Source organism: Ovis canadensis, chromosome 2, assembly GCF_042477335.2.
Source record: "Ovis canadensis isolate MfBH-ARS-UI-01 breed Bighorn chromosome 2, ARS-UI_OviCan_v2, whole genome shotgun sequence".
Lineage (NCBI taxonomy): Eukaryota > Metazoa > Chordata > Mammalia > Artiodactyla > Bovidae > Ovis > Ovis canadensis.
Window position 1 is genome coordinate 119971950 of NC_091246.1, and position 26315 is coordinate 119998264.

The 26315-nt window shown below is 39.4% G+C and overlaps 1 protein-coding gene across 1 annotated transcript in view; it reads left to right on the forward strand.

Annotated features, from left to right (window-relative positions):
- ARHGEF4 (Rho guanine nucleotide exchange factor 4) overlaps window positions 1-26315 on the forward strand; it is a 372112-nt gene that overhangs the window by 225710 nt on the left and 120087 nt on the right. Inside the window, 1 exon segment of the mRNA XM_069576860.1 lies at window positions 8608-8734. Within this exon segment, the coding sequence (XP_069432961.1) occupies window positions 8608-8734 (127 nt within the window).

A 26315-nucleotide genomic window follows, 5' to 3' on the forward strand; every position in this document is an offset into this window, starting at 1 on the left:
TTGGAAGTCCATCACCTCCACTACCTTTGTTGGTAGTGATGCTTCCTAAGGACCACTTGACTTCACTTTCCAGGATGTCTGGCTCTAGGTAAGTGATCACATCACTATGGTTATCTGGGCCATTAAGATCTTTTTTGAATAGTTCTTCTGTATATTCTTGCCATAGCTTCTTAATATCTTCAGCTTCTGTTCGGTTCATACCATTTCCGTTCTTTGTTGTGCCCATCTTTGCATGAAATGTTCCCTTGATATCACTAATTTTCTTGAGAGATCTCTAGTATTTCCCATTCCTGCTAAGGCCTATGTCAAAGAGTATACTGTCTACATTTTCTTCTAGGAGTTTTATACTTTCTGAGCTTATATATAGGTCTTTATCCATTTTGAGTTTATTCTTTATATGGTGTGAGGAAATGTTCTGATCTCATTCTTTTACATGTAGCTGTCCAGTTTTCCCAGCAGTGTTTATTGAAGATATTTTTTTCTCCCTTGCATATTCTTACTGCCTTTGTCATAGACTAGTTAACCACATGTACATGGGTTTATTTGTGGGCTCTCTGTGATATTTCATTGATCCATGTGTCTGTTTTCGTCAATACCATGCTGCTGTTTTTTTACTGTAGTTTTGAAGATTAGTTTGAAGTTAGACAGCATAATACTTCCAACTGTGTTCTTTTCTATCAAAATTGATTTGTCTATTTGGGGACATTTGTGGTTCCATACAAATTTAGGATTATTTATTCGTTTTTCTTCTGTGAAAAATGTTATAGATATTTTGATAGGCATTGTATTATGTCTTCAGACTCCTTTGGGTAGTATAGATATTTTAACAATATTACTTCTTCCAGTTCATATATATATATACACACACACAATGTCTTTCCATATATTTGTATCATCTCCAATTTCTTTCATCAATGTCTTATAATTTTCAAAATATATGTCTTTATCCTCCTTAGTAAATTTATTCTTAGACATTTTATTCTTTTGATGCAATTGTAAATGATAGTGTTTTCTTGCTTCTCTTTTTTCATAATTAATTATTAGCATATAATATAAAAGGAGTGAATTTCTGTATATTAATCTTATATCCTGCATCTTTTTGAATTCATCTATTCTAAAAGTTTTTTGGCAGAGATTTTAAAGTTTTCTATATGTAATATCATGTTATCTGCAAATATGACAGTTTTACTTCTTTCCTTCTAATTTTGGTGCTTTTTTTTCTTATCTGTTTGCTATAGCTAGGACTTCCTATACTGTGTTAAGTAAAAATGGTGAGAGTGGGCATTCTTGTCTTGTTCTTGATCCTGAAGGAAAAGCTATCAGGTTTTCCCCATTCAGTATGATGTTTGGTGTGTTTGTCATAAATGGCATTTATTATCTCAAGAAATTTACCTCTATACCAACTTTGACAAATTTTTATCATGAATGGATACTGAATTTTTATTAATGCTTTTTATCCATCTATTGGGAGATCATGTGATTTTTATACTTTGTGTTTTCTTATAGCCTTGTTTGTACAGGAAGCTTTCTGCCAATTTCCAGTTAGTTTTCTGTGGCAGTTGTTGCACATGTAGAGGTATTTTTGATGTGTTTGTGGGGGTAGATGAGTTCTACTTTCTCCTACTTTGCCATCTTGATCAATTCCCTTATACTTCATTTTATTAACATGGTGTATAACATTGGTTGATTTGTAGATATTGAATCATCCTTGCATCCCTGGGATAAATCCCACCTGATCATGGTGTATCAGTATGATCCTTTGTTATCTACTTTTGAATTTAATTTGAGAATATTCTGTTGAGGATTTTTCCATCTGTGTTCATCAGAGATGCTGGTCTGTAATTTCCAATTTTTGTAGTGTCTTTGTCTGGTTTTGGTATCAGTGTAATGCTGGTCTCATAGAATGAGTTTGGGAATGTTTTATCCTCTTCAATATTTTAGAATAGTTGGAGAAAGCAATCTTGAGAAAGAAGAATGGAATCAGAAGAATCAACTCACCTGACTTCAGGCTCTACTACAAAGCCACAGTCATCAGGACAGTATGGTACTGGCACAAAGACAGAAAGATAGATCCATGGAACAAAATAGAAATCCCAGAGATAAATCCATGCACCTATGGACAACTTATCTTTGACAAAGGAGGCAAGAATATACAATAGAGAAAAGACAATCTCTTTAACAAGTGGTGCTGGGAAAACTGGTCAACCACTTGTAAAAGAATGGAACTAGAACACTTTCTAAAACCATACACAAAAATAAACTCAAAATGGATTAAAGATCTAAACGTAAGACCAGAAACTATTAAACTCCTAGAGGAGAACATAGGCAAAACACTCTCCGACATAATTCACGGCAAGATCCTCTATGACCCACCGCCCAGGATATTGGAAATAAAAGCAAAAATAAACAAATGAGACCTAATTAAAATTAAAAGTTTCTACACAACAAAGGAAACTCTAAGCAAGGTGAAAAGACAGCCTTCAGAATGGGAGAAAATAATAGCAAATGAAGCAACTGACAGACAACTAATCTCAAAAATATACAAGCAACTCCTGCAGCTCACTTCCAGAAAAATAAACTACCCAATCTAAAAATGGGACAAAGAACTAAACAGACATTTCTCCAAAGAAGACATACAGATGGCTAACAAACACATGAAAAGATGCTCAACATCACTCATTATCAGAGAAATGCAAATCAAAACCACAATGAGGTACCATTTCACGCCAGGCAGAATGGCTGCGATCCAAAAGTCTACAAGCAATAAATGCTGGAGAGGGTGTGGAGAAAAGGGAACCCTCTTACACTGTTGGTGGGAATGCAAACTAGTACAGCCACTATGGAGAAGAGAACAGTGTGGAGATTCCTTAAAAAACTGGAAATGGAACTGCCTTATGACCCAGCAATCCCACTGCTGGGCATACACACTGAGGAAACCAGAATCAAAAGAGGCACGTGTACCCCAACGTTCATCACAGCACTGCTTATAATAGCCAGGACATGGAAGCAACCTAGATGCCCATCAGCAGATGAATGGATAAGAAAGCAGTGGTACATATACACAATGGAGTATTACTCAGCCATTAAAAAGAATGCACTTGAATCAGTTCTAATGAGGTGGATGAAACTGGAGCCTATTATACAGAGTGAAGTAAGCCAGAAAGAAAAACACCAATACAGTATACTATTGCATATATATGGAATTTAGAAAGATGGTAACAATAACCCTGTATGTGAGACAGCAAAAGAGACACAGATGTATAGAACAGTCTTTTGGACTCTATGGGAGAAGGCGAGGGTGGGATGATTTGGGAGAATGGCATTGAAACATGTATAATATCATATATGAAACGAATCGCCAGTCTAGATCTGATGCATGATACAGGATGCTCGGGGCTGGTGCACTGGGATGACCCAGAGGGATGGTATGGGGAGGAGGTGGGAGGGGGGTTCAGGATGGGGAACACGTGTACACCTGTGGTGGATTCATGTTGATATATGGCAAAACCAATACAATATTGTAAATTAATTAACCTCCAATTAAAATAAATAAATTTATATTAAAAAATTTTTTAAATAGTTTGAGGCTAGATGTTAAGTCTTCTTTAGATGTTGAGGCTGAAACTCCAATACTTTGGCCACCTGATGCAAAGAGTTGACTCATTTGAAAAGACCCTGATGCTGGGAAAGATTGAAGGCGGGAGGAGAAGGGGATGAAAGAGGATGAGATGGTTGGATGGCATCACCAACTCAATGGACATGAGTTTGAGTGAACTCCGGCAGTTGGTGATAGACAGAGAGGCCCGGCATCCTGCAGTCCATGTGGTCGCAGATTCAGACACAGCTGAGCAACTGAACTGAACTGAACTGAAATGTTTGGTAGAATTCCCTAATGATTCAGCAAATAAAGATTCTGGCTGCAATGCAGGAGACCCAAGGGGTGTGAGTTCAATCCCTGGGTCGGGAAGATCCCTTGGAGGAAGGAATGGCAGCCCACTCCAGTATTCTTGCCTGAAAATTCTCATGTACAGAGAAGCCTGGGACTACAGTCCAAAGGGTCGCAAAGAGTTGGACATGACTAAGTGACTAAGCACACAGACACAGAATTCCCCTGTGAAGCCTTCTGGCTTTGGACTTTTGTTTGTTGGGAGTTTTTGACTACCAATTCAGTTTCAATACAAATAATCAGTCTGTTGAGATTATCTGGTTCTTCCTGATTCAAACTATGAAGATTATATGTTTCTAGGAATTTATCCATTCCTTCTAGGTTGTCCAGTTTGTTGGTATGTAACTGTTCACAGTATTCTCTTATGATTGTTCATACTTCTCTGATACTGGTTGCAACTTGTCCTCTTTAATTTCTAAGTTATTGTATTTGGATCCTCTCTCTTTTTTCTTTTTTAAAATATCTATCTATTTATTTTTATTGTGCCAGGTCTTAGTTGTGGCATATGGGATCTTTAGTTGTGGCATGTGGGACCTAGTTCCCTGACCAGGGATTAAACCCAAACTCCCTGCATGGGGAACACAGAGTCTTAGCCACTGGACCACTAGGGATGGCTCCTCTCTTTCTCTTAATGAGCCTGGCTAAAGGCTTATCAATTTTGTTTATCTTTTTAAAAAATCAGATCTTGCTTTCATTAGTCTTTTTTTTTCCACTAATTTTGTTTGTTTGTTTGTTTTTACTTTACAATACTGTATTGGTTTTGCCATACATCAACATGAATCTGCCATATTGTGGGTGTTATTTTTTTTTTTAATCTCTACTCTGATCTTTATTATTTCCATCCTTCTGCTGACTTTGGATTTTGTTTGTTCTTATATTTCTAATTCATTTACATGGTAGGTTTGGTTATCTATTTGAGATTTCTCTTATTTCTTGAGGTAAGGCTATATTAATATAAACTTCCCTCTTGGGAACAGCTTTTGCTGCTTCCCATAGCCTTTGGAAGGTTGTGTTTTTAATTTTCATTTGTCTCAGGGTGTTTTCTGATTTCCTCTTTAATTTTTTTTGGTTGACTTATTGGGGTTTTAGTACCATGTTGTTTAGTCTCTACATATTTGCATTTTTTCCACTTTTCTTTCTGTAATAGGTTTCTACTTCCATATCATTGTGATCTGAAAAGATACTTGGTATAATATCTGTCCTCTAAATGTGTTGAGACTTGTTTTGTGGACCAGCATGAGAACATTACATGTGCATGTGAAAAGCAAGTGTTCTTCTGTTTTTGAATGGAATGTCCTGTAGATATCTATTAAGTCCAGTTGGTCTAATGTGTTATTTAATGTCACTGTTTCCTTGTTGATTTTCTGCTTGATGATGTGTCCGTTGATGTGAGGTGTTAAAGTCTCCCACTATTATTGTATTACTGTCAATTTGTTTCCTTTGTGTCTGTTATACAGTGCACTGTTATTAACTGTAGTTTCCATGCTGCACCTTACAGGACTTATTTTATAACTGGAAGCTTGTATCTTTTGGCTCCCTCATCCAGTTTGCCTACTACCTATTCCCTGCCTTTGGCTATTTTGTCTCTATTAGCTTGACTCTTCTTTTCTAAGATTTCACATATTCAATATAAGTAAGGTCATACAGTCTTTTTCTTTCTTGTCTGACTTATTTCACTTAGCATAATGCACTCAAGGTCCACCCATGTAAAATTTTAATTTTAGCCTTTTTCTTTTTCAGGTCTAATGTTTCCATTGTATTCTATTTTTTATCTATTTTCCTGCCATTATTTTCTTTTAAAAATATGAATTTATTTATTTTAATTGGAGGTTAATTAATTTACAATATTATATTGGTTTTGCCATACATCAACATGAATCTGCCACAGGTATACACATGTTCCCCATCCTGAACCCCCCTCCCTCCTCCTTCTCTGTACGATCCCTCTGGGTCGTCTCAGTGCACCAGCCCCAAGCATCCAGTATCATGCATTGAACCTGGACTGGCTATTGGTTTCATATATGATATTATACATGTTTCAATGCCATTCTCCCAAATCATCCCACCCTCGCCTTAACCTATAGAGTCCAACAGACTGTTCTATACATCTGTGTCTCTTTTGCTGTCTCGCATACAGGGTTATCGTTACCATCTTTCTAAATTCCATATATATGCAATAGTATACTGTATTGGTGTTTTCTTTTTGGCATACTTCACTGTGTATAATAGGCTCCAGTTTCATCCACCTCATTAGAACTGATTCAAGTGTATTCTTTTTAATGGCTGAGTAATACTCCATTGTGTATATGTACCACTGCTTTCTTATCCATTCATCTGCTGAGGGACATCTAGGTTGCTTCCATGTCCTGGCTATTATAAACAGTGCTGCAGTGAACATTGGAGTACACGTGCCTCTTTCGATTCTGGTTTCCTCGGTGTGTATGCCCAGCAGTGGGATTGCTGGGTCATAAGGCAGTTCCATTTCCAGTTTTTTAAGGAATCTCCACAGTGTTCTCCATAGTGGTTGTACTAGTTTGCATTCCCACCAACAGTGTAAGAGGGTTCCCTTTTCTCCACACCCTCTCCAGCATTTATTCTTGTAGACTTTTGGATCGCAGCCATTCTGCCTGGCGTGAAATGGTACCTCATTGTGGTTTTGATTTGCATTTCTCTGATAATGAGTGATGTTGAGCATCTTTTCATGTGTTTGTTAGCCACCTGTATGTCTTCTTTGGAGAAATGTCTGTTTAGTTCTTTGTCCCATTTTTAGATTGGGTAGTTTATTTTTCTGGAAGTGAGCTGCAGGAGTTGCTTGTATATTTTTGAGATTAGTTGTTTGTCAGTTGCTTCATTTGCTATTATTTTCAATTCATTTCAAGAGTGTTCACATGCACTTCTTGGCACACAGTTATATGAACTTCTTTAAAATCTTTCATAATTCCAACACTGTGTCATCTTGGTGCTGGGATCTGTTGATTGTTTTCCCCTTATAAGTTATTGAGATTTTCATAGTTCTCTGTATATCAAATAATTCTGGGTTGTATCTTGGATGTTTGAATATTACATTATGAGCCTTAGTTTCTATGAAGAATAATAATTAAAATTTTCAAGTAACTGATTCAGTTTAGGGTAAAAGTTCTTACTGGCTTTCAGGAGCTATATTTCTTATGTCAGTTAAAATTTTCAAGGTGTTTTCAGTGTTATTTTGATAATGTGAATCACTCTGTGGCTAGTCTGAAACTTATAAAATGATCTACTCCATAATTTGGTTCTCAAATTTTGGTTCTCAGTGATTTTACTATTCTGTTTAGCGTTAGATCCACACAAGCAAAGTTTGTGCATAAGTCCAGGTGTTCATAAACAACTTTATGGTATCATTTTCTTGATCTTTTTCCTTTCTGTATTCTTCCAGACACCTCTTGGCTTCCAGGAGTCCCCCTTTGCCTACACTTTTTGCTATAAAGCTAGGCTTTCATTTTCCCACTTTGCCTTATGCTTCCTGTAACTATGTCTGCCTCTGGAGCCAAGTGGCAGGAGGACAGAGCGGGAAAAAAGGAATAAGTCTTCTTCCCACATGCTCTTGGGGCTACATTTCTCCTGGTCATAAAGAATCCCCTTGCTCAGAATTTTAGGGGCCTTCCTGGCCATCACTGCCATACATACTGGATATAACAGGATTTCCTGGAAGTCTAGGGTGGAAGTAAATGATAACATAGAAGATTTCCCCACTTATTCATATCCGCAGGGTCCCTTTCCCCTTTCTTCAGACTAGAGAAGACTTTTTGGAGTATGTTTGCTCCATACTCAGTCTTAAGCTGCTATTGATGTCAAGAACCACAAACAAAAAAAGGTAACTCACCGCAGGATTAGCTTAGTTTCAAATACTGGCTTTCTACTCCAACCCACATGCTATTATTTATTTATAGCCCTTGGGAAACTGACTTATACATCCTCCCAAGGTTTTTAGTTGCATTCAAAATGAGGAGATGGAATGAAGTATCATACTCCCTAATCCTTGTTTCTATATTTATGTTTCCATAAATCACTAAGAGAATTTTCTAAGCACTGTTTGCTTACTTTGTGTGGAATACAAAAGAAAATGGAACATTTATATGATTAATATGAAAGTAGACAAAATCTGGAGGGACCAAGTATATTTCTGGATAATGGGATAATAAAGAAAGGGACAATATTCTTGCCCTACCAAGTCCCCATGCAACACTGGTCTTTACTGTCTAAAGGGTAGAGCTGTGAGGTGTCAGAGACTCCATGAGTTGCATTTTAATTAAGCACCCCTGCAAGAATATAGCTAAAACAAAGCCTTGCTTTGGAGAAATGTCAGGCTGTGTGGGCTGACCAGCTGGTATAATTTGGGGTTTTGAGACCTGCTGACAGTCCTCATTTCACATTGTTGAATGACAACCTATTCTGCCATGGTTGTCACATATGGCTGTACAGATTGCAGACTACTGATTCCAAGAGAAACTTTTCTTTTTACATGGATTTTGAAGTGAATGGCACCTCCCCGAGCTGTGTGCATTTTGGCTGCTTGGTCTGCTCACAGCAAAGTCCATGGGCAGTTAGGAAAATCGGAATGTGGCAATGACAGCATGTTATCTCTTTTCTTCATTTACTCTCTGCCTCTTTTCCTTTTCTCCCAGTGTTGGAGGAAGATGATCATTACCTCTCCAGAGTCTTTGAATCTCCCTGGAAGAAGCCATCCATTCTCGCAGAGTGCCCCGACAGGATTGAACCACATGGGCTGGCCAGAGTCCACACCTGACATTGGTGAGCTATATGACTCTCTCTCTTTTTTTTCACACTCCAGCGTCCTGACAAAAAGAACAAGATGTGAGAGCATGTTGTTGACAGCTGTGTTTACTTGTCTGGCAGAAGTAACTTGAGTGTGAGAAATAGATCACTATCTTTAACACTTTCAATTAGGAAGAGGTACCTAGTACCCAGATAAAGGAATTCTTGGCTTGAGGAAGATTCCATTATTAAATTCCTAGCCCTGATTCCATTCATTTATTTTGAGCAGAACTACTGACCATTCCTTGAGACTTATAATAGGGTATAATTTACAGAAGAAATAATTACAGAGAGAGTTGTCTAATCCAGTGACGAGGCTTGGGTGTTTCCCCTTCTCGGGGACAAGGCTCTTGGGTTTTGTGGCAGTCTTTCTGAGTCCCTTTCCCAAGTGAAGTGAAAGTCACTTGGTCATGTCTAACTCTTTGCAAGCCCGTGGACTGTACTGTGCCAGGCTCCTCTGTCCTTGGAATTCTCCAGGCAAGAATACTGGAGTGGGTTGCCATGCCCTTCTCCAGGGTATCTTCCCAACCCAGGAATGGAACCCAGGTTGGGTTGTTGGCGGATTCTTTACCAACTGCCCTTTCCCCAAAACTATGTCAAAAGCATCATATCATCATATCACATATTTGTCCATAAAAGGGCTGATTTTTGTGCCAGAAGGAAATTGGGCCCCAGTGAGAGCCAGGAGTTGGTGATGGACAGGGAGGCTTTGTGTGCTGCAGTCCATGGGGTTGCAAAGAGTCAGACACGACTGAGCAACTGAACTGAACTGAACTGAGAGCCAGGATGCAGCCTGTTCATGTACAGCCACCACCCTTCCTAAACTTAACCCAGGAACAGCTGGACATGATGAAAATGCTCAAAGCTCTGAGTACAAGGACAGATGTTAGATCTCAGGTACAGATTACGTTAGATGGCAACCTTATGGTTTAGAGGCATCCAGCTGACTTAAGGAAGAGGCCAAATACGGTGCACGCGTACTAAGTCGTTTCAGTCATGTCTGACTCTATGTGACCGTGTGGATATAGCCTGCCAGGCTCCTCTGTTCATAGGGTTCTCCAGGCAAGAATACTGGAGTGGGTTGCCGTGCCCTCCTCCAGGGTATTTTTCTGACGCAAGGATCAAACCTGCATCTCATGTCTGCTGTATTGGCAGGCAGGTTCTTTACCACTAGCGCCACCTGGGAAGCCCAAATATGGTGCTTAAAGAGGGTAAGTAAGAATAAAAGCCTTAGACAGGTTTGGAAAAACAAAATGGCTATACATATCAAACATGTACTTTTCTAGACTTGGGGATGGGGACAGGGCAGGTATTCAAGGATGTCTGTAGTTTGGTCCTGTTGGAGCTAAAGACCTGTGGAAAGCCAGTGATGTTAGCAAAAGATGATATGTCCGAGTAGTGAGTCCTGATCATTAGAGCATGGACTATGCTGTGCTGATGAGTCAGCTCTGATGCAGACATGAGACCTGACCTATGAATCTGCTAAGCGCATACTGGGTGCTGGTCCTGCAGGAGCTAGCTACTCAGATGTTTAGCTACCATGATTGTTTTCCATTACCAAATGTCTGTGCTTATGCTATATCATGCAGTGGGCTTTTATTCTTCCCCAGATAAGGTTATAATCTCAAATTCACCATAAGCAAAGTCATGAAAATGGATTTGACAGCTGCTGAAAGAATCCTTCCAAAGAAAAAGATAGTTCTAAAATAAACTCTTCATTAAGTCTTGGAATAGTTTAGAGGCTTATGGAAGGGACAGTAACAGGTAAGCATAGCATTTTTCCTGGGATAATCCTCATTTTGGCTCTTGAAATGAGAACATTCTTACAAATTCATGCTAAATAATCATATTCCTATTATTTCGGGGCCTCATTTGAATTAATTAGCAGATGAATTTATTGCAGAATAAGAGATTTTTAAAAGCCTCCGTGACAAGTTGCACAGCATACCCATGCCAAGGACACTGCTCTGAAAGTCAGAAGTCAGGGCTCTGCCTTTAGCTGTCTGTCATATAGAGGTGAGAAATTGGGCACACCCCTCCATTTCTCTATCTCATACTTCTTTTTACATAAACAGTATAAATCCTGTATTCACCAGATTAATATGAGGGGTAGCTTGGGTCTCTGTAAATATTTAGCTTAAGAAAGCTTTCATTTCTTTAATTATTTCTTCTACTCCAACTTTTCTATTCCAAACTTCTGGAATTTCTTTCTACCCCAGATTCTATCCCTAGAATCTCTCATTATTTTTATTATTTTACCTTTTCCTCTCGGTTCTGGGAGATATCTCAGTTTTATCTTCAACCTTGTTTTTCTGGTTTACCTCATCTACTGTTCATTGCCTCCATTAATATTTGTGATTCAGTGATGTTTTTAATCTCCATGCAATCTTTCCAATGTCCTCTTGAAGCTTCTTAAAAACAGAAAGTTGGGAATTTTGTAAAATTTTCTGTTGATGTTTTATGAATCCATTTCCAAATTCATATGCTTTTCTTATAACTGGTAACTTTTTTATAGGTGAAATTTCTCTATTTGCTTATCTTTACAGATATCAGCTCTTCCCCAACAATGGCTGGTTGCCAAGTAGCACTGGAGACATCCTTTCAGAGATTGTTATAGATTCCTCTTAAAATCCTTCAAGCACAGCTGAAGCAGGAACTTAAGCTTTCCTATTATGTGTATCACAGGTTCCATCACCCGGGGTCGGGGAGCTTTAAGCAGTCCCAGTGAGATCTTTGCCTCTTTTCAGAACTTAGCTATGTTTTATAGAGTAGTCAAGAATTAGCATGATGTGAGAGCATGCCACGTTTTGCCCCACAGGCTGGTGCCCAGGATAAAGTCTACTACACCCACTCCTCTCTGAGTGGAAATAACAGGTCCAGATATAACTCTGTGAACCCCAACATGATGACCGCACACAGCATCACATAAAGCCCTCTGTACTTGCAGAACATTTGTTGAAAAGACTATTTTTCCACTTTGAATGGTCATGGCCGCTGTAGTTGATCATAGATGTATGGATTTATTCCTGGACTGTCAATTGTATTCCATGATCTATGTCCATTCTTGTACTAGTAACCACACTGTCTTGTTTGCATTACTCTGTAGTAAGGTTTGAAATCAGGAGGTGGAATCTCCCTACTTTCCCCTTCTTTTTCAGAAATGTCTTGGCTCTTTTGAGTCCCTTTCAGTTCCATGTGACTTTTAGAATCAGTTCAGTCGCTCAGTCGTGTCTGACTCTTTGTGATCCTATGGACTACAGCACGCCAAGCTTCCCTGTCCATCACCAACTCCCAGAGCTTGCTTAAACTCATGTCCATCGAGTCGGTAATGCCATCCAACCATCTCATCCTCTGTCGCCCCCTTCTCCTCCCACCTTCAATTATTCCAAGCATCAGGGTCTTTTCCAATGAGTCAGTTATTCATATCAGGTGGCCAAAGTGTTGGAGTTTCAGCTTCAACATCAGTCCTTCCAATGAATATTCAGGACTGATTTCCTTTAGGACTGACTGGTTTGATCTCCTTGCAGTCCAAGGGACTCTCAAAAGTCTTCTCCAGCACCACAGTTCAAAAGCATCAATTCTTTGGGGCTCAGCTGTCTTTATGGTTCAACACTCACATCTTTACATGACGACTAGAAAAACCATAGTCTTGACTAGACGGACCTTTGTTGGCAAAGTAATGTCTCTGCTTTTTAATATGCTTCTAGGTTGGTCATAGCTTTTCCTCCAAGGAGTAAGCATCTTTTAATTTCATGGCTGCAGTCACCATCTGTAGTGATTTTGGAGCCCACTGTTTCCATTGTTTCCCCATCTATCTGCCATGAAGTGATGGGACCAGATGCCATGATCTTAGTTTCTTGAATGTTAAATTTTAAGCCAGCTTTTTCACTCTCCTCTTTCACTTTCATCAAGAGGCTCTTCAGTTCTTCTTCACTTTCTGCCATAAGGGTGGTGCCATCTGCATATCTGAGGTTATTGATACTTCTCCTGGCAATCTTGATTCCAGCTTGTGCTACATCCAGCCCAGCATTTCACATGATGTGCTCTGCATAGAAATTAAATAAGTAGGGTGACCATATACAGCCTTGACATACTCCTTTCCCAATTTAGAACCAATCCATTTTCCCATATCCAGTTCTAACTCTTGCTTCTTGACCTACATACAGATTTCTCAGGAGGTAGATAAGGTGGTTTGGCATTCCCATCTCTTGAAGAATTTTCCACAGTTTGCTGTGATCCACACAGACAAAGGCTTTGGTGTAGTCAATAAAGCAGAAATAGGTGCTTTTCTAGAAGTCTCTGCTTTTTCTATGATCCAACAAATTTTGGCATTTTGATCTTTGTTCCTCTGCTTTTTCTAAATCCAGCTTGAACATCTGGAAGTTCTCAATGTTTAGAATCAGGTTGTCAGTTTCTGCAAAGATATTATTTGGGATTCTAATGAAGACTGCACTGAATCTGTAAATGAGTTTGGGGAGCATTGTCATCTTAACAGTGTTGAGTTTTCTGATCCATGAACGTAGGATTTTTTCCCATTTATTTAGATCTTTTTTTTTCTTTCAATGACAGTGTGTCATTTTCAGAATACAAGTTTGTACTTCCTTTGAAAATTAATTCCTATGTATTTTATATAATGTTTGATGCTTTGAAAATGAAACTATCTTCTTAATTTCATTTTCAGAATGGTCACTAAAAGTGCATAAAAATACAATTCACTTTTGTATATTGATCTTATATCCTGCAACCTTGCTGAACCTCTTTATTAGTTTGTTGGAGATTACGAGTGAAATGACACAGAACAAGACACACACAAGAGACAGACAACACGCACACTCCAGCCGGAGGAACAGAACTGGGCAAAAAACTAATTGCCGTTTATTATAAAAGCCCCCTAGGCAGAATTCCAGACTGCATGAATAAGCCTTTTCAGCACAGCGCAGGTGCATATATGTTATCGTATAGCAAAGGGGAGTAAAATACTACTCTACTGCAGAGTCTGTACAAAGCCCTCTATTCCCTCTTTATCACAAGAAGGGAATGCTCCCTCGTTTGCAAGGGACCATTAAACTCAAGGCTGTGTCCAGACTCTTTGGCAGAACGCCTCGTTTGCAAGGACGTCCAACCCTAGCAGAGAGGCCCATTTGCAGGCACATCTCTGCTACCCTATTAACCCTTCATCTCCCCCTTTTTTATTTGCTTTTATAAATTGTAGCATGGTCTGGATCTTCTCTGCTTCGTGCTTTAGTTGTTTCCCTTTCCGCCATCACCGGAAGACTAGAAAAGCAACACAACATAAAAGTAATATAAACACAGTGTTCTCAAAAGTAGTCCCAATTAGTGAGGATACATGTCCTAATGGATTTAAGTTATTCACTCCCTCTTGAAGACTTTACAGCAAATCAGACCCCGTAATATCAAGTAAAGTCCTGCTAAAAGTAGACAGAATTTGTCGTTCCAGGTCCATAATCTCCATAGTGAGATTTTGAGGCCCAGTCAAGGATCGTTTTACTTTATCCCATCCTTCACTCATGTTAAATGGTACAGGTGTTATACAAAACTGAGAAGAATTCCAATCACATTTCAACACACTTCGTGTAGATAAAACAGCCAATTGATCTCCAAGCCAGGAAATGGTGTGTTGAAGATCGAGCACGTCAGTAGCAAGTTGGGCATCCAAATCTCGCTGTTTTTGCCATAACAAATGAGAGTCTTTATGCCAGTCCTGAATAAAATCAGCTGTTTGAATTCCTTGGTGTAACGCAAGACCTGCTACCACTGCTGTTGCAGTTACTGACGTGACTGCTAGAATCGAAGCAATGACCACACCAAGCATACGTCGAGATCGATGTAGCAAAGTCTGTACAGTGGTTACTAGATGAGAAATAGCAAAAGAATCTGACCACGGCCGAGTCAGATTTATAGGTAACCATACTTCTGTCCGAGCCTTAACAATTACTAGCGAGAAATTGGAATTATAGGCTCGTCTTTCAAATTCTTCCCACCAAGACTGATTTACACATTGAGTTAGATTACAATAGTCACATGACACAGACCCCACAGTATCATTCCAGGTCCAATTCCCATATAACAATGCAAAAGGATATTTTACACATGCCATTGCAGAATAAGATTTATTAACATGTAAATTAACATGGAATGGACCCGAAGAGTTACCACTGTCCAAAGTATAGTTTCCTGACCAGACAGTGAGATTACCAGAAACTGCCCATAGTTTCCAAATATCCCCTTAAATGTGCGGATATCCTTGCAATTGTAATTGAGGAGGGACAAGTGCAAATTGCTGCCATTTAACTGTTTCATTTCCATTGCCCATCAAAGTGCTACTTGCACGATGCCACCTAAAAGATTTATTTGACCATTTTTCTAAGAATTGCCCATGATCTGGACTCCAATCTACAATGATGGCCCCAGAATAATTCATGACTTTAAAGGGTCGATGACCTCAGCAACATTCCCACTCCAAAGATTCTAGAGAAGGAACAAAAAAGTTAACAGGACATAGTGACATGTGTTTTCCATTATGAATATCTATCAGTTCTGTCGAGGTGCTAAATCCCCTGGTGGAAACAAGCACAGTAAAAGTAGCAAAATGGTAATTATTATACTTTACCCCCCATGTATTTTAAGAATGATGAGAATGTTCCTTGGTGGACAGACAAAAGGGGTGTCCCCCTATACATAAAGGAATACCTTCCACTGCAATGGTCAAATTACTAATATTATATTGTTGTTTATGATGAGATAGTTGTTCTATTCCCCTGCAAGCTGGTGGGGGAAGGAAGGCAGTCTCATTAGTACATACCTGCACTTCTGGTTCCCCCCAGGAAACTGCTCTTACTAATGGGGGATTAGGTATATATGCCCAATATGTATGATTACTTGCCGATACACTGATTACCTGACATGTCACCACCGCCATCATGGCAAGCAAAAGATTGGTAGGATTCAGAGGTTGCCCCGCCCTCATTAACGTCTTCTCTGCTTCCTGGGTCAACCTCTTCATTTGACCCCATATAGGAGGTGTTGCTTCCCTTGTACGGGAAATAAGGCTTCTCGGTATAGTAAGCTCTTCGAATTTTTGAACAAGGGGATCAGCCATTGTTGATTTTGATCAATCTTGCTGGGGTCCAAAACCTGTAATTATCAACAGAAATGAAAGCATACCCTCGTCCCAAATATATTAATGATGCTGGGATCCAACCTTTCTCTTTATCTTTATACCAAATAGGCGTATTCAAGATCTTCTTATCCTCTTCTTTCCCTTGAAAATGCAACTCTGCTGCTGATAGATTTCCCTTGCTCCAAACATTAAAAAAAATTAGGGTAAGTAAGGTTTTATTCAGAATGTCTTTAGGTTTCATAAATCTCTGTTCCCCCTTTTGTCTTTTTTCAAGATAATCATGCAAGGTACGATTAGCTCTTTCAATGATAGCTTGCTCTTGACTATTATAAGGAATACCAAAAGTATGAGTTATATGGTATTGAGATAACAAGTGAGCTAATTTTGCGGATTGGTAAGCAGGTGCATTATCAGTTTTCAATTCAATTGGTAATCCCATAACTGCAAAACAAGATAACAAATGAGTAATAACAGCGTCAGCCTTTTCAGAATGTAATGCAGTGGCCCATTGAAAATGTGTGCAAGTATCTATAGTATGATGCACACATTTTTGTTGTCCGAAGGAAGAAATGTAAATTACATCCATTTGCCGTATCTGATTTGCTTGTAGTCCTCTTATGTTGACACATGGTGGGGTAAATGGCAAAGCAAAGGGTGCACATATGGAACAAGAACGAACAACATTTTGAGCTTGTTTTCGAGTAATAGCATGAGATTTTTGTAACCCTTTGGAGTTGGTATGTTGTAAGAGATGTTCTTGTTTTGCTGCTTCTATAGGATAAAGTAAGGCATCAATTGTAGCATTTCCAGATGATAAGGGTCCAGGAAGGGCAGAATGTGCACGGATGTGAGTAAAGAAATGCTGCAAGAGCAATTGTTGTACTTGGTAAAACAATTTATCAATAACTGTTTTGAGAGTCAATGGAAGAGAGACATGGGGAAGCTGTAGGCAAGAGAGAACAGCATATCGAGAATCTGAAACAATGTTAATAGGAAGTTGGGGAAAATCTTGCAAAACTAAATAGATAGCCCACAATTCAGCGGGCTGTACAGAAGAAAATGAGTGGGGGAGAACCTTGGAATTTTCCGGGGTCCAATATCCAGCAGTATTTTTATTTGCATCTGTAAAAATAGTGGATCCCTTAACTGGAACATCTGAAATTGGGGAATGAGATATCATAGTGTTAGTCTGGAGAAAATCAATCAATTTAGATGATGGATAATGATTAGAAAACGAACCAGGATATGAGGCAAGAGAAATATGCCAGTTTTCATTAAATTGTAAACATCGAGATATTTGAGCAGTTGTTAGCTGAGTAACAATCTGGTGTGGTTCAGATCCTGATAATTGTAAAATACGATGGCAACCCTTCTATATAAGGAAGGCTAATTTATCCATATATATAGTCAATTTTTTGGAAAAACTGTTAGGTAAGAAAACCCATTCTATTAATCCTTTTTCTTGAGCAATTACACCAGATGGGGAATAAGAGGTATGAAATATTATAAACGAAATAGTTTGAAATGCATGTAAGTAAGTCAAAAAGCTGTCATTTAGTCATTGCTCAACAAATTGAAGTTCCTGTAAAGCCAATGGGGTTAAGGTCCGGGGGCTATCCAGAGCTGTATCTCCTTCTAAAGTAGAAAACAAATGTCGTAATTGATAAGTAGGAATCCCAAGTGCTGGGTGTAGCCAATTAATATCTCCAAATAACTTTTGAAAATCATTTAAGGTTTTGAGATGGTCTCTTCTAATTTGCAAATTTTGGGGCCTAATTCTATGTTGTTCCAATATTGTCCCTAAATATGAAATAGGAAAGTCCTTTTGAATTTTTTCCGGGGCTATTTGCAAATTGTATAGTCTTAAAGCCTGCTGTACTTTTAAAAAGAATTCATCACATTCAGCAATACTAGGAGCTGCCAGTAGGAGATCATCCATATAATGATATAGAATATAATTGGGGTATTCTTGACGGAGGGATTGTAAAGAGCGAGCTACGAATTCTTGGCATAAGGTAGGACTATTTATCATTCCTTGTGGTAAGACTGTCCATTGATAACGCTTAAACAGGCTGAGCATGATTAAGAACAGGAACTGTAAAAGCAAATTTATCTCTATCTTGCAATTGTAGGGGAATGGTAAAAAAAAACAACAGTCTTTAAGATCTAACACCATTAAGGACCCATTCTGAGGAATAAGAGCTGGAGAGGGGAGTCCCAGTTGCAAGGCTCCCATAGGTTCAATACATTTATTAATTTCTCGTAAATCAGTTAACATTCTCCATTTTCCAGATTTCTTTTTTATAACAAAAACAGGAGAATTCCAGGGAGAGGTAGAGGGCTCTATATGACCAAGTTGGAGTTGTTCTTGTACTAATTGTTCTAATGCCTCGAGCTTCATTTGTGGTAATGGCCACTGCTCAACCGATTTTGGAGTATTAGTTAACCATTTTAATGGGAGTGCTCGCGGAATTTGAGCAGTGGCTACTAGTTTTCCAGTGGAATGGTTGCAGAAGCCCCCAAAGGAGAGAGAAGAGCTCTTTCCCATATATTAATAGGTATATTTGCAATATTAAAGGTAACAAACACTGATCTTCTATTATGGAATTGACATTGCAAGGGATGGGTACTCTTCCAGACATCTGCAATGAAGCCTAATCCTGTCAGCATTAAAGGGCTTTTTCCTTTTTCCCAATCTTGGGGCCATTGTTGAGAAGAAATGACTGAAACATCCGCCCCTGTGTCTACTAGTCCTTCAAAGTTGTTTCCCTGTATAATCAAGGAGAGAACAGGGTGGGAATCTTTGATAAGCATTTCCCAAAATATATGTTGCCCAGTACTTCCAAATCCTCCTGTTCGTTCATTAGGAAGAGCCAAAAAGGGGTGATAAGGTAGGAGAAGTATTTGAGCAATACGTTCCCCAGCTAACAGTGAAAGTGTGGTAGAAGTAGAGACCATAATCAAAATTTCCCCAACATAGTCGGAGTCTATTACCCCAGGAATTATGGTTAGACCTCTCAAAGCCACACTGCTACGGCCTAATATCAAGCCAAAAGTGCCTTTAGGCAGTGGTCCAAATACATTTGTTTTTAATTTATAAATGCCTCCCCCTGGTGACGAACATTATCAGCTAGTGGCAAATCAGCAGCAGCACTCCCTGAAGTAGTAAACCGTAAGTCCGAAATCATCATCTGAGGCCCTTTTAACGGGGCATCGACTCGTAACGGTTGTTGGGAGGGAATAGGGCTGGGGCAGATGGGATGGGAGGAGAAGTGGGAGGGCAAGGAGGAGAAGTCCCCGGTATTGTTCCTGGGCCCCAAGGACTTAGGCCCGCAGTATAGTTTCCCGGTATCGGGTTGCCAATTTTGTCTGTTTTAGATCTGCATTCATTAGTCCAATAAAACCCCTTCCCGCACCGATGGCAAAGTCCAGGAGGAGTCTTATTCTTCCCAGCAAGAGATCTGTCTTTAGGAATTGCACCTTGATCAGCTTTTAATTTCTGACACTCTCTTTTCATATGACCGGGTTTTCCACAATGAAAGTAGTTACCTCCCTTTGGTGGTCTCATGAGTTTGGCCAAGGCTGGAGCAAAGATATTAGCCTGATGCTCAGTCCCTCCTATTCCCGAGCAGGCTCTGATATATTCAGCTATAGATGTACCCTGTCCCTTTAAAGTTCCCAGTATACGCTTGCATTCAGGATTTGAATTTTCAAATGCTAAAGTTTGTAATAATATCTCTGAAATCTCATCCCTCCCTACAGCCTGTTCCATAGCTACCCTCAATCTTGCTAGAAAATCAATATATGGTTCATTGGGGCCTTGCATTGTTTTAACAAAGGAGGGCTGGGCGTGGCCAGTAGGCACCTCCCGGCGCCATGCTCGTAAAAAGACCTGGTGGACTTGTTGTAAGTCCTGATCAGAGTATTGAGCCTGTTCTCTTAAAGCCCAATATTGGCCCTCTCCCATTACTTTGTCCTCGAGAGGACCAGGGGGATTCTGTCCCTCATTAATCCGAGCCTGCTTTCTAGCTTCTTCTTCCCACTAGCTACAAAGTTGCAACCACTGAGAACCCTCCAAGACAGCTTGGGCAATAGATTCCCAGTCTAATGGAATGATTAATTTGCCTTTTCCCAATGATTCCAGCATAGCCAAAACAAAGGAAGATTGAGTACCGTACTGCGCTACTGCAGTTTTAAGATCTTTAAATAATTTATATTCCAAAGGAGCATATTGAACATCACATTGCCATCCTGCTGTCTCTGGATGGGAAACAATTGTGGAGGATCGATATACCCACCAGGGGGAGCAGACAAGTCATCATCATGAGGCATAGACAAAGGAAAGGAGAACCGACAATGTTCCCTGCCCACATCGGGCCGATTAACTGCAGTGGGGAAAAGAGAAGCACAAGGAGGAGCAGAAGGTGTAGATTTTTTCTCCTTCTTACGGGATTTCCACCATTCCTGGAATAGATGGGTCATTTCTTTAATCTCTTTGCTCTCCTCTGACAAAACTGAAGAAGCCTCCGAATCTGATTCTGAACTATCAGATGTTTCACCATTTACAGGAGGAGGCTCATTTGTATCCTTGCCTTCAGGCGATGCAGAAGCCCCACCAACGTCTGCCACATCCTCATAAATTATTTCTCCCCTCCCTGAAGCATTAGATTTAGTTTCACTCTCAGTAGAAAGCAAGGTCAAAGCCTGTGTTATAGCACTACACAAAGTCCACAACTTCAAAGGGATCACATTACCCTTCTGATGTTGCTTTCTCAATTCCTTTTGAATTATTTTCCATTCCTTCAAGTTTAACTGTAACTTAGTTTGATATTGAAACCAATGACAATATTGCTCCACCAAGCGAAAGAGCTCACTCAACTGACAAGTCGAGGCTTTAACGCCTATGGAGTGGAGAAGTCCTTGGACTAACTCCATGTATTGTGCCCGTATTGATGATGAGGAATTCCCCATGATTTTTTTTGAAAGCTCCCGTCTGCTAGGGTGAGGAATTCCCCGTAATTTTCCCGAAAGTTCCCTTGCTATGGATGTAAAATCCCCCCGGGGTTACTCACCCTTTCGGTTTCACTCAAGCCCCACGTTGGGCGCCAGATGTTGGAAATTACGAGTGAAATGACACAGAACAAGATACACACAAGAGACAGACAACACGCACACTCCAGCCGGAGGAACAGAACTGGGCAAAAAACTAATTGCCATTTATTATAAAAGCCCCCTAGGCAGAATTCCAGACTGCATGAATAAGCCTTTTCAGCACAGCGCAGGTGCATATATGTTATCATATAGCAAAGGGGAGTAAAATACTACTCTACTGCAGAGTCTGTACAAAGCCCTCTATTCCCTCTTTATCACAAGAAGGGAAAGCTACCTCGTTTGCAAGGGACCATTAAACTCAAGGCTGTGTCCAGACTCTTTGGCAGAACGCCTCGTTTGCAAGGACGTCCAACCCTAGCAGAGAGGCCCATTTGCAGGCACATCTCTGCTACTCTATTAACCCTTCATTAGTTCTAGATTTTTAATGGATTCCTTAGGATTTTCTACATACAAGATCATGTTATCTATAAGCAGAGACAGTTTTACTTTTTCCTTTCACATCTGAATAGCTTTTTTCTTGCCTAATTACCTTGATTAGAGCCTGTAGCACAGTTAATAAAAGTGGCAAGAATAGATACCCTTGTTTTTTTCCTGATTTTAGGGGAAAGCATCCCATCTTCACCCTTGAATAAGATGTTGGCTATAGTTTTTTCACAGATGCCCTTTATTGAGTAAATAGTTTTTGTATTCCTAGTATGTCAAGTTTTTTTTTTTATCATGAGACAGTGTTGGATTTTTTAAAAACATTTACCCTTCTGTTGAGATAATCATGCACCTTTTGTTCTTAATTCTGTTGATACGGTATATTACATTAATTTTCAGATGTTAAACCACCCTTTCATATCTGAGATTAATCTCACTTGGTCAAGATATGTCATTCTCATTATAGTTTGCTGAATTTGGTTTGCTAGTATTTTGTTGAAGATTTTTGTGTCCATATTCATAAAAGATACTGGTCTATAATTTTTTTTAACGTCTTTGTCTGATTTGGACCTCATAAAATAAATTGAGGAATCTTCCCTCAATCTTCTTCAATAGTTTGTGAAGAATTTGGTATTAATTCTTTTTTCAATATTTGGTAGAATTCAAGGGTGAAGCCACTTGGGGGTGTGGGCTTTTCTTTGTAGGCAGTCATTTTTTAAAATATAAATTTATTTATTTTAATTGGAGGTTAATTACTTTACAATATTGTATTGATTTTGCCATACAACATGAATCTGCCACAGATATACACGTGTTCCCCATCCTGAACCCCCCTCCCTCCTCCCTCCCCTACCATTCCTCTGGGTTGTCTCAGTGCACCAGCCCCGAGCAGAAGTAAGCCAGAAAGAGAAACACCAATATGGTATGCTAACGCATATATATGGAATTTAGAAAGATGGTAACGATAACCCTGTATGCGAGACAGCAAAAGAGACACAGATGTATAGAACAGTCTCTTGGAGGCAGTCTTATTACTGGTTCAATCCCTTTGTTTGTTATAGAGCTAATCAGATTGTCTGTTTTTCTTGAATAAGTTTTGGCATCTTGTGTCATTTTGGGAATTTGTATATGTCATCTAAGTCATCTAACTGGTTGGTATACCATTGTTCATAGTCTTCTTTTATAATTATTTTATTTCTGCAAGGTCAGAAGTAATGTTCCTTCTTTCATTTCTGATTATACTAGTGAGTCATCTTCTTTCTTTTGGTCAAACCTGCTAAAGGTCTGTCAACATTTTTCCTCTTCCCTGAAAACCTGCACTGGGTTTCTTTTATTTTTCTATGTTTTTTCTCTTGTCTTTATTTCTGTTCTCCATTGCGTCTCTATTAACTCCTGCTCTAATCCATATTGCTTTCTTTCTTCTGCTTGTTTTCAGTTTAGGTTTAATCTGTTTTAGATTTAGTTTTGCACTTCTTTTTCCAGTGTCATTAGATGCAGATCCAGTTGTTGATTTCAGATTTTTCTTCTTTCTTAAAATAGGTATTTGCAGCTATAAATTTCCCTCTGAGCACTGCTTTAGCTGTCTTCATAACTTCGGCCTATTTTATCTTCATTTTCATTTATCTCAAGGTATTTTATGATTTTATTTTGATTTCTTCTGGACCCATTAATTATTTAGTAGCTTGTTATTTAATTTTGCATATTTGTGAGTTTCTCAAATTTCCCTTATTTTTGATTTCTGATTTCATTCCATGTGGTCAGAGAACACATTTTGTATTATTTCCTTTTTTCTTTTAATTTGGGGAAGTTTGTTTTGTGAGCCAACATGTGATCTAATGTTTTAAGGGAACTTAAGAAGAAAATGTGCTCTATTATTGTTGAGTGATGTGTCCTAAGTATGATTATTATGCTTAAATGGTTTATGGTGTAGTTCAAGTCTTCTCTTTCCTTGAGCTCCTGTATAGTTGCTCTATCCATCACTGAAAGTTGGGTGTATATCTTCAACTATTATTATTGAATTATCTATTTCTCCCTTCATTTCTGTCAGTTTTGCCTTATGTATTTTAGTGCTGTGATCTTCAGTTCAGTTCAGTCGCTCAGTCGTGTCCGACTCTTTGTGACCCCATGAATCGCAGCACACCAGGCCTCCCTGTCCATCACCAACTCCCGGAGTTCGCTCAGACTCACGTCCATCGAGTCAGTGATGCCATCCAGCCATCTCATCCTCTGTCGTCCCCTTCTCCTCCTGCTCCCAATCCCTCCCAGCATCAGAGTCTTTTCCAATGAGTCAACTCTTCTCATGAGGTGGCCAAAGTACTGGAGTTTCAGCTTTAGCATCATTCCTTCCAAAGAAATCCCAGGGCTGATCTCCTTCAGAATGGACTAGTTGGATCTCCTTGCAGTCCAAGGGACTCTCAAGAGTCTTCTGCAACACCGCAGTTCAAAAGCATCAATTCTTCGGCGCTCAGCCTTCTTCACAGTCCAACTCACATCCATACATGACCAAAGGAAAAACCATAGCCTTGACTAGACGGACCTTAGTCAGCAAAGTAATGTCTCTGCTTTTGAATATGCTGTCTAGGTTGCTCATAACTTTTCTTCCAAGGAGTAAGCGTCTTTTAATTTCATGGCTGCAGTCACCATCTGCAGTGATTTTGGAGCCCCCCCAAATAAAGTCTGACACTGTTTCCACTGTTTCCCCATCTATTTCCCATGATGTGATGGGACCAGATGCCATGATCTTCATTTTCTGGATGTTGAGCTTTAAGCCAACTTTTTCACTCTCCACTTTCACTTTCATCAAGAGGCTTTTTAGTTCCTCTTCACTTTCTGCCATAAGGGTGGTGTCATCTGCATATCTGAGGTTATTGATATTTCTCCCAGCAATCTTGATTCCAGCTTGTGTTTCTTCCAGTCCAGCATTTCTCATGATGTACTCTGCATAGAAGTTAAATAAGCGGGGTGACAATATACAGCCTTGACGTACTCCTTTTCCTATTTGGAACCAGTCTGTTGTTCCATGTCCATCTCTAACTTGCTTCCTGGCCTGCATACAGATTTCTCAAGAGGCAGGTTAAGTGGTCTGGTATTCCCATCTCTCTCAGATTTTTCCACAGTTTATTGTGATCCACACAGTCAAAGGCTTTGGCATAGTCAATAAAGCAGAAATAGATGTTTTTCTGGAACTCTCTTGCTTTTTCCATGATCCAGCGGATGTTGGCAATTTGATCTCTGGTTCCTCTGCCTTTCCTAAAGCTAACCTGAACATCAGGAAGTTCACAGTTCATGTATTGCTGAAGCCTGGCTTGGAGAATTTTGAGCATTACTTTACTAGCGTGTGAGATGAGTGCAATTGTGCGGTAGTTTGAGCATTCTTTGACATTGCCTTTCTTTGCGATTGGAATGAAAACTGACCTTTTCCAGTCCTGTGGCCACTGCTGAGCTTTCCAAATTTGCTGGCATTTTGAGTGCAGCACTTTCACAGCATCATCTTTCAAGATTTGAAATAGCTCTACTGGAATTCCATCACCTCCACTAGCTTTGTTCATAGTGATCCTTTCTAAGGCCCACTTAACTTCACATTCCAGGATGTCTGCCTCTAGATGAGTGATCACACCATCATGATTATCTGGGTCATGAAGATCTTTTTTGTACAGTTCTTCTGTGTATTCTTGACACTTCTTAATATCTTCTGCTTCTGTTAGGTTCATACCATTTCTGTCCTTTATCGAGCCCATCTTTGCATGAAATGTTCCCTTGGTGTCTCTAATTTTCTTGAAGAGATCTCTAGTTTTTCCCATTCTCTTCTTTTCCTCTATTTCTTTGCATTGATCGCTGAAGAAGGCTTTTGTTATCTCTTCTTGCTGTTCTTTGGAACTCTGCATTCAGATGCTTATATCTTTCCTTTTCTCCTTGGCTTTTCACTTCTCTTCTTTTCACAGCTATTTTTAAGGCCTCCCCAGACAGCCACTTTGCTTTTTTGCATTTCTTTTCTATGGGGATGGTCTTAATCCCTGTCTCCTGTACAATGTCACGAACCTCATTCCATAGTTCATCAGGAACTCTATCTATCAGATCTAGGTCCCTAAATCTATTTCTCACTTCCACTGTATAATCATAAAGGATTTGATTTAGGTCATACCTGAATGGTCTAGCGGTTTTCCCTACTTTCTTCAATTTAAGTCTGAATTTGGCAATAAGGAGTTCATGATCTGAGCTACAGTCAGCTCCTGGTCTTGTTTTTGTTGACTGTATAGAGCTTCTCCATCTTTGGCTGCAAAGAATATAATCTATCTGATTTCAGTGTTGACCGTCTGGTGATGTCCATGTGTAGAGTCTTCTCTTGTGTTGTTGAAAAAGGGTGTCTGCTATGACCAGTGCATTTTCTTGGCAAAATTCTATTAGTCTTTGCCCTGCTTCATTCCACATTCCAAGGCCAAATCTGCCTGTTACTCCAGGTATCCTTTGACTTCCTACGTTTGCCTTGCGGTCCCCTATAATGAAAGGGACATCTTTTTTGGGTGTTAGTTCTAAAAGGCCTTGTAGGTCTTCATGGAACCATTCAACTTCAGCTTCTTCAGAGTTACTGGTTGGGGCGTAGACTTGGATTACTGTGATATTGAATGGTTTGCCTTGGAAATGAACAGAGATCATTCTGTCGTTTTTGAGATTGCATCCAAATAGTGCATTTCAGACTCTTTTGTTAACCGTGATGGCTACTCCATTTCTTCTGAGGGATTCCTGCCCGCAGTAGTAGATATAATGGTCATCTGAGTTAAATTCACCCATTCCAGTCCATTTTAGTTCGCTGATTCCTAGAATGTCGATGTTCACTCTTGCCATCTTTTGCTTGACCACTTCCAATTTGCCTTGATTCATGGA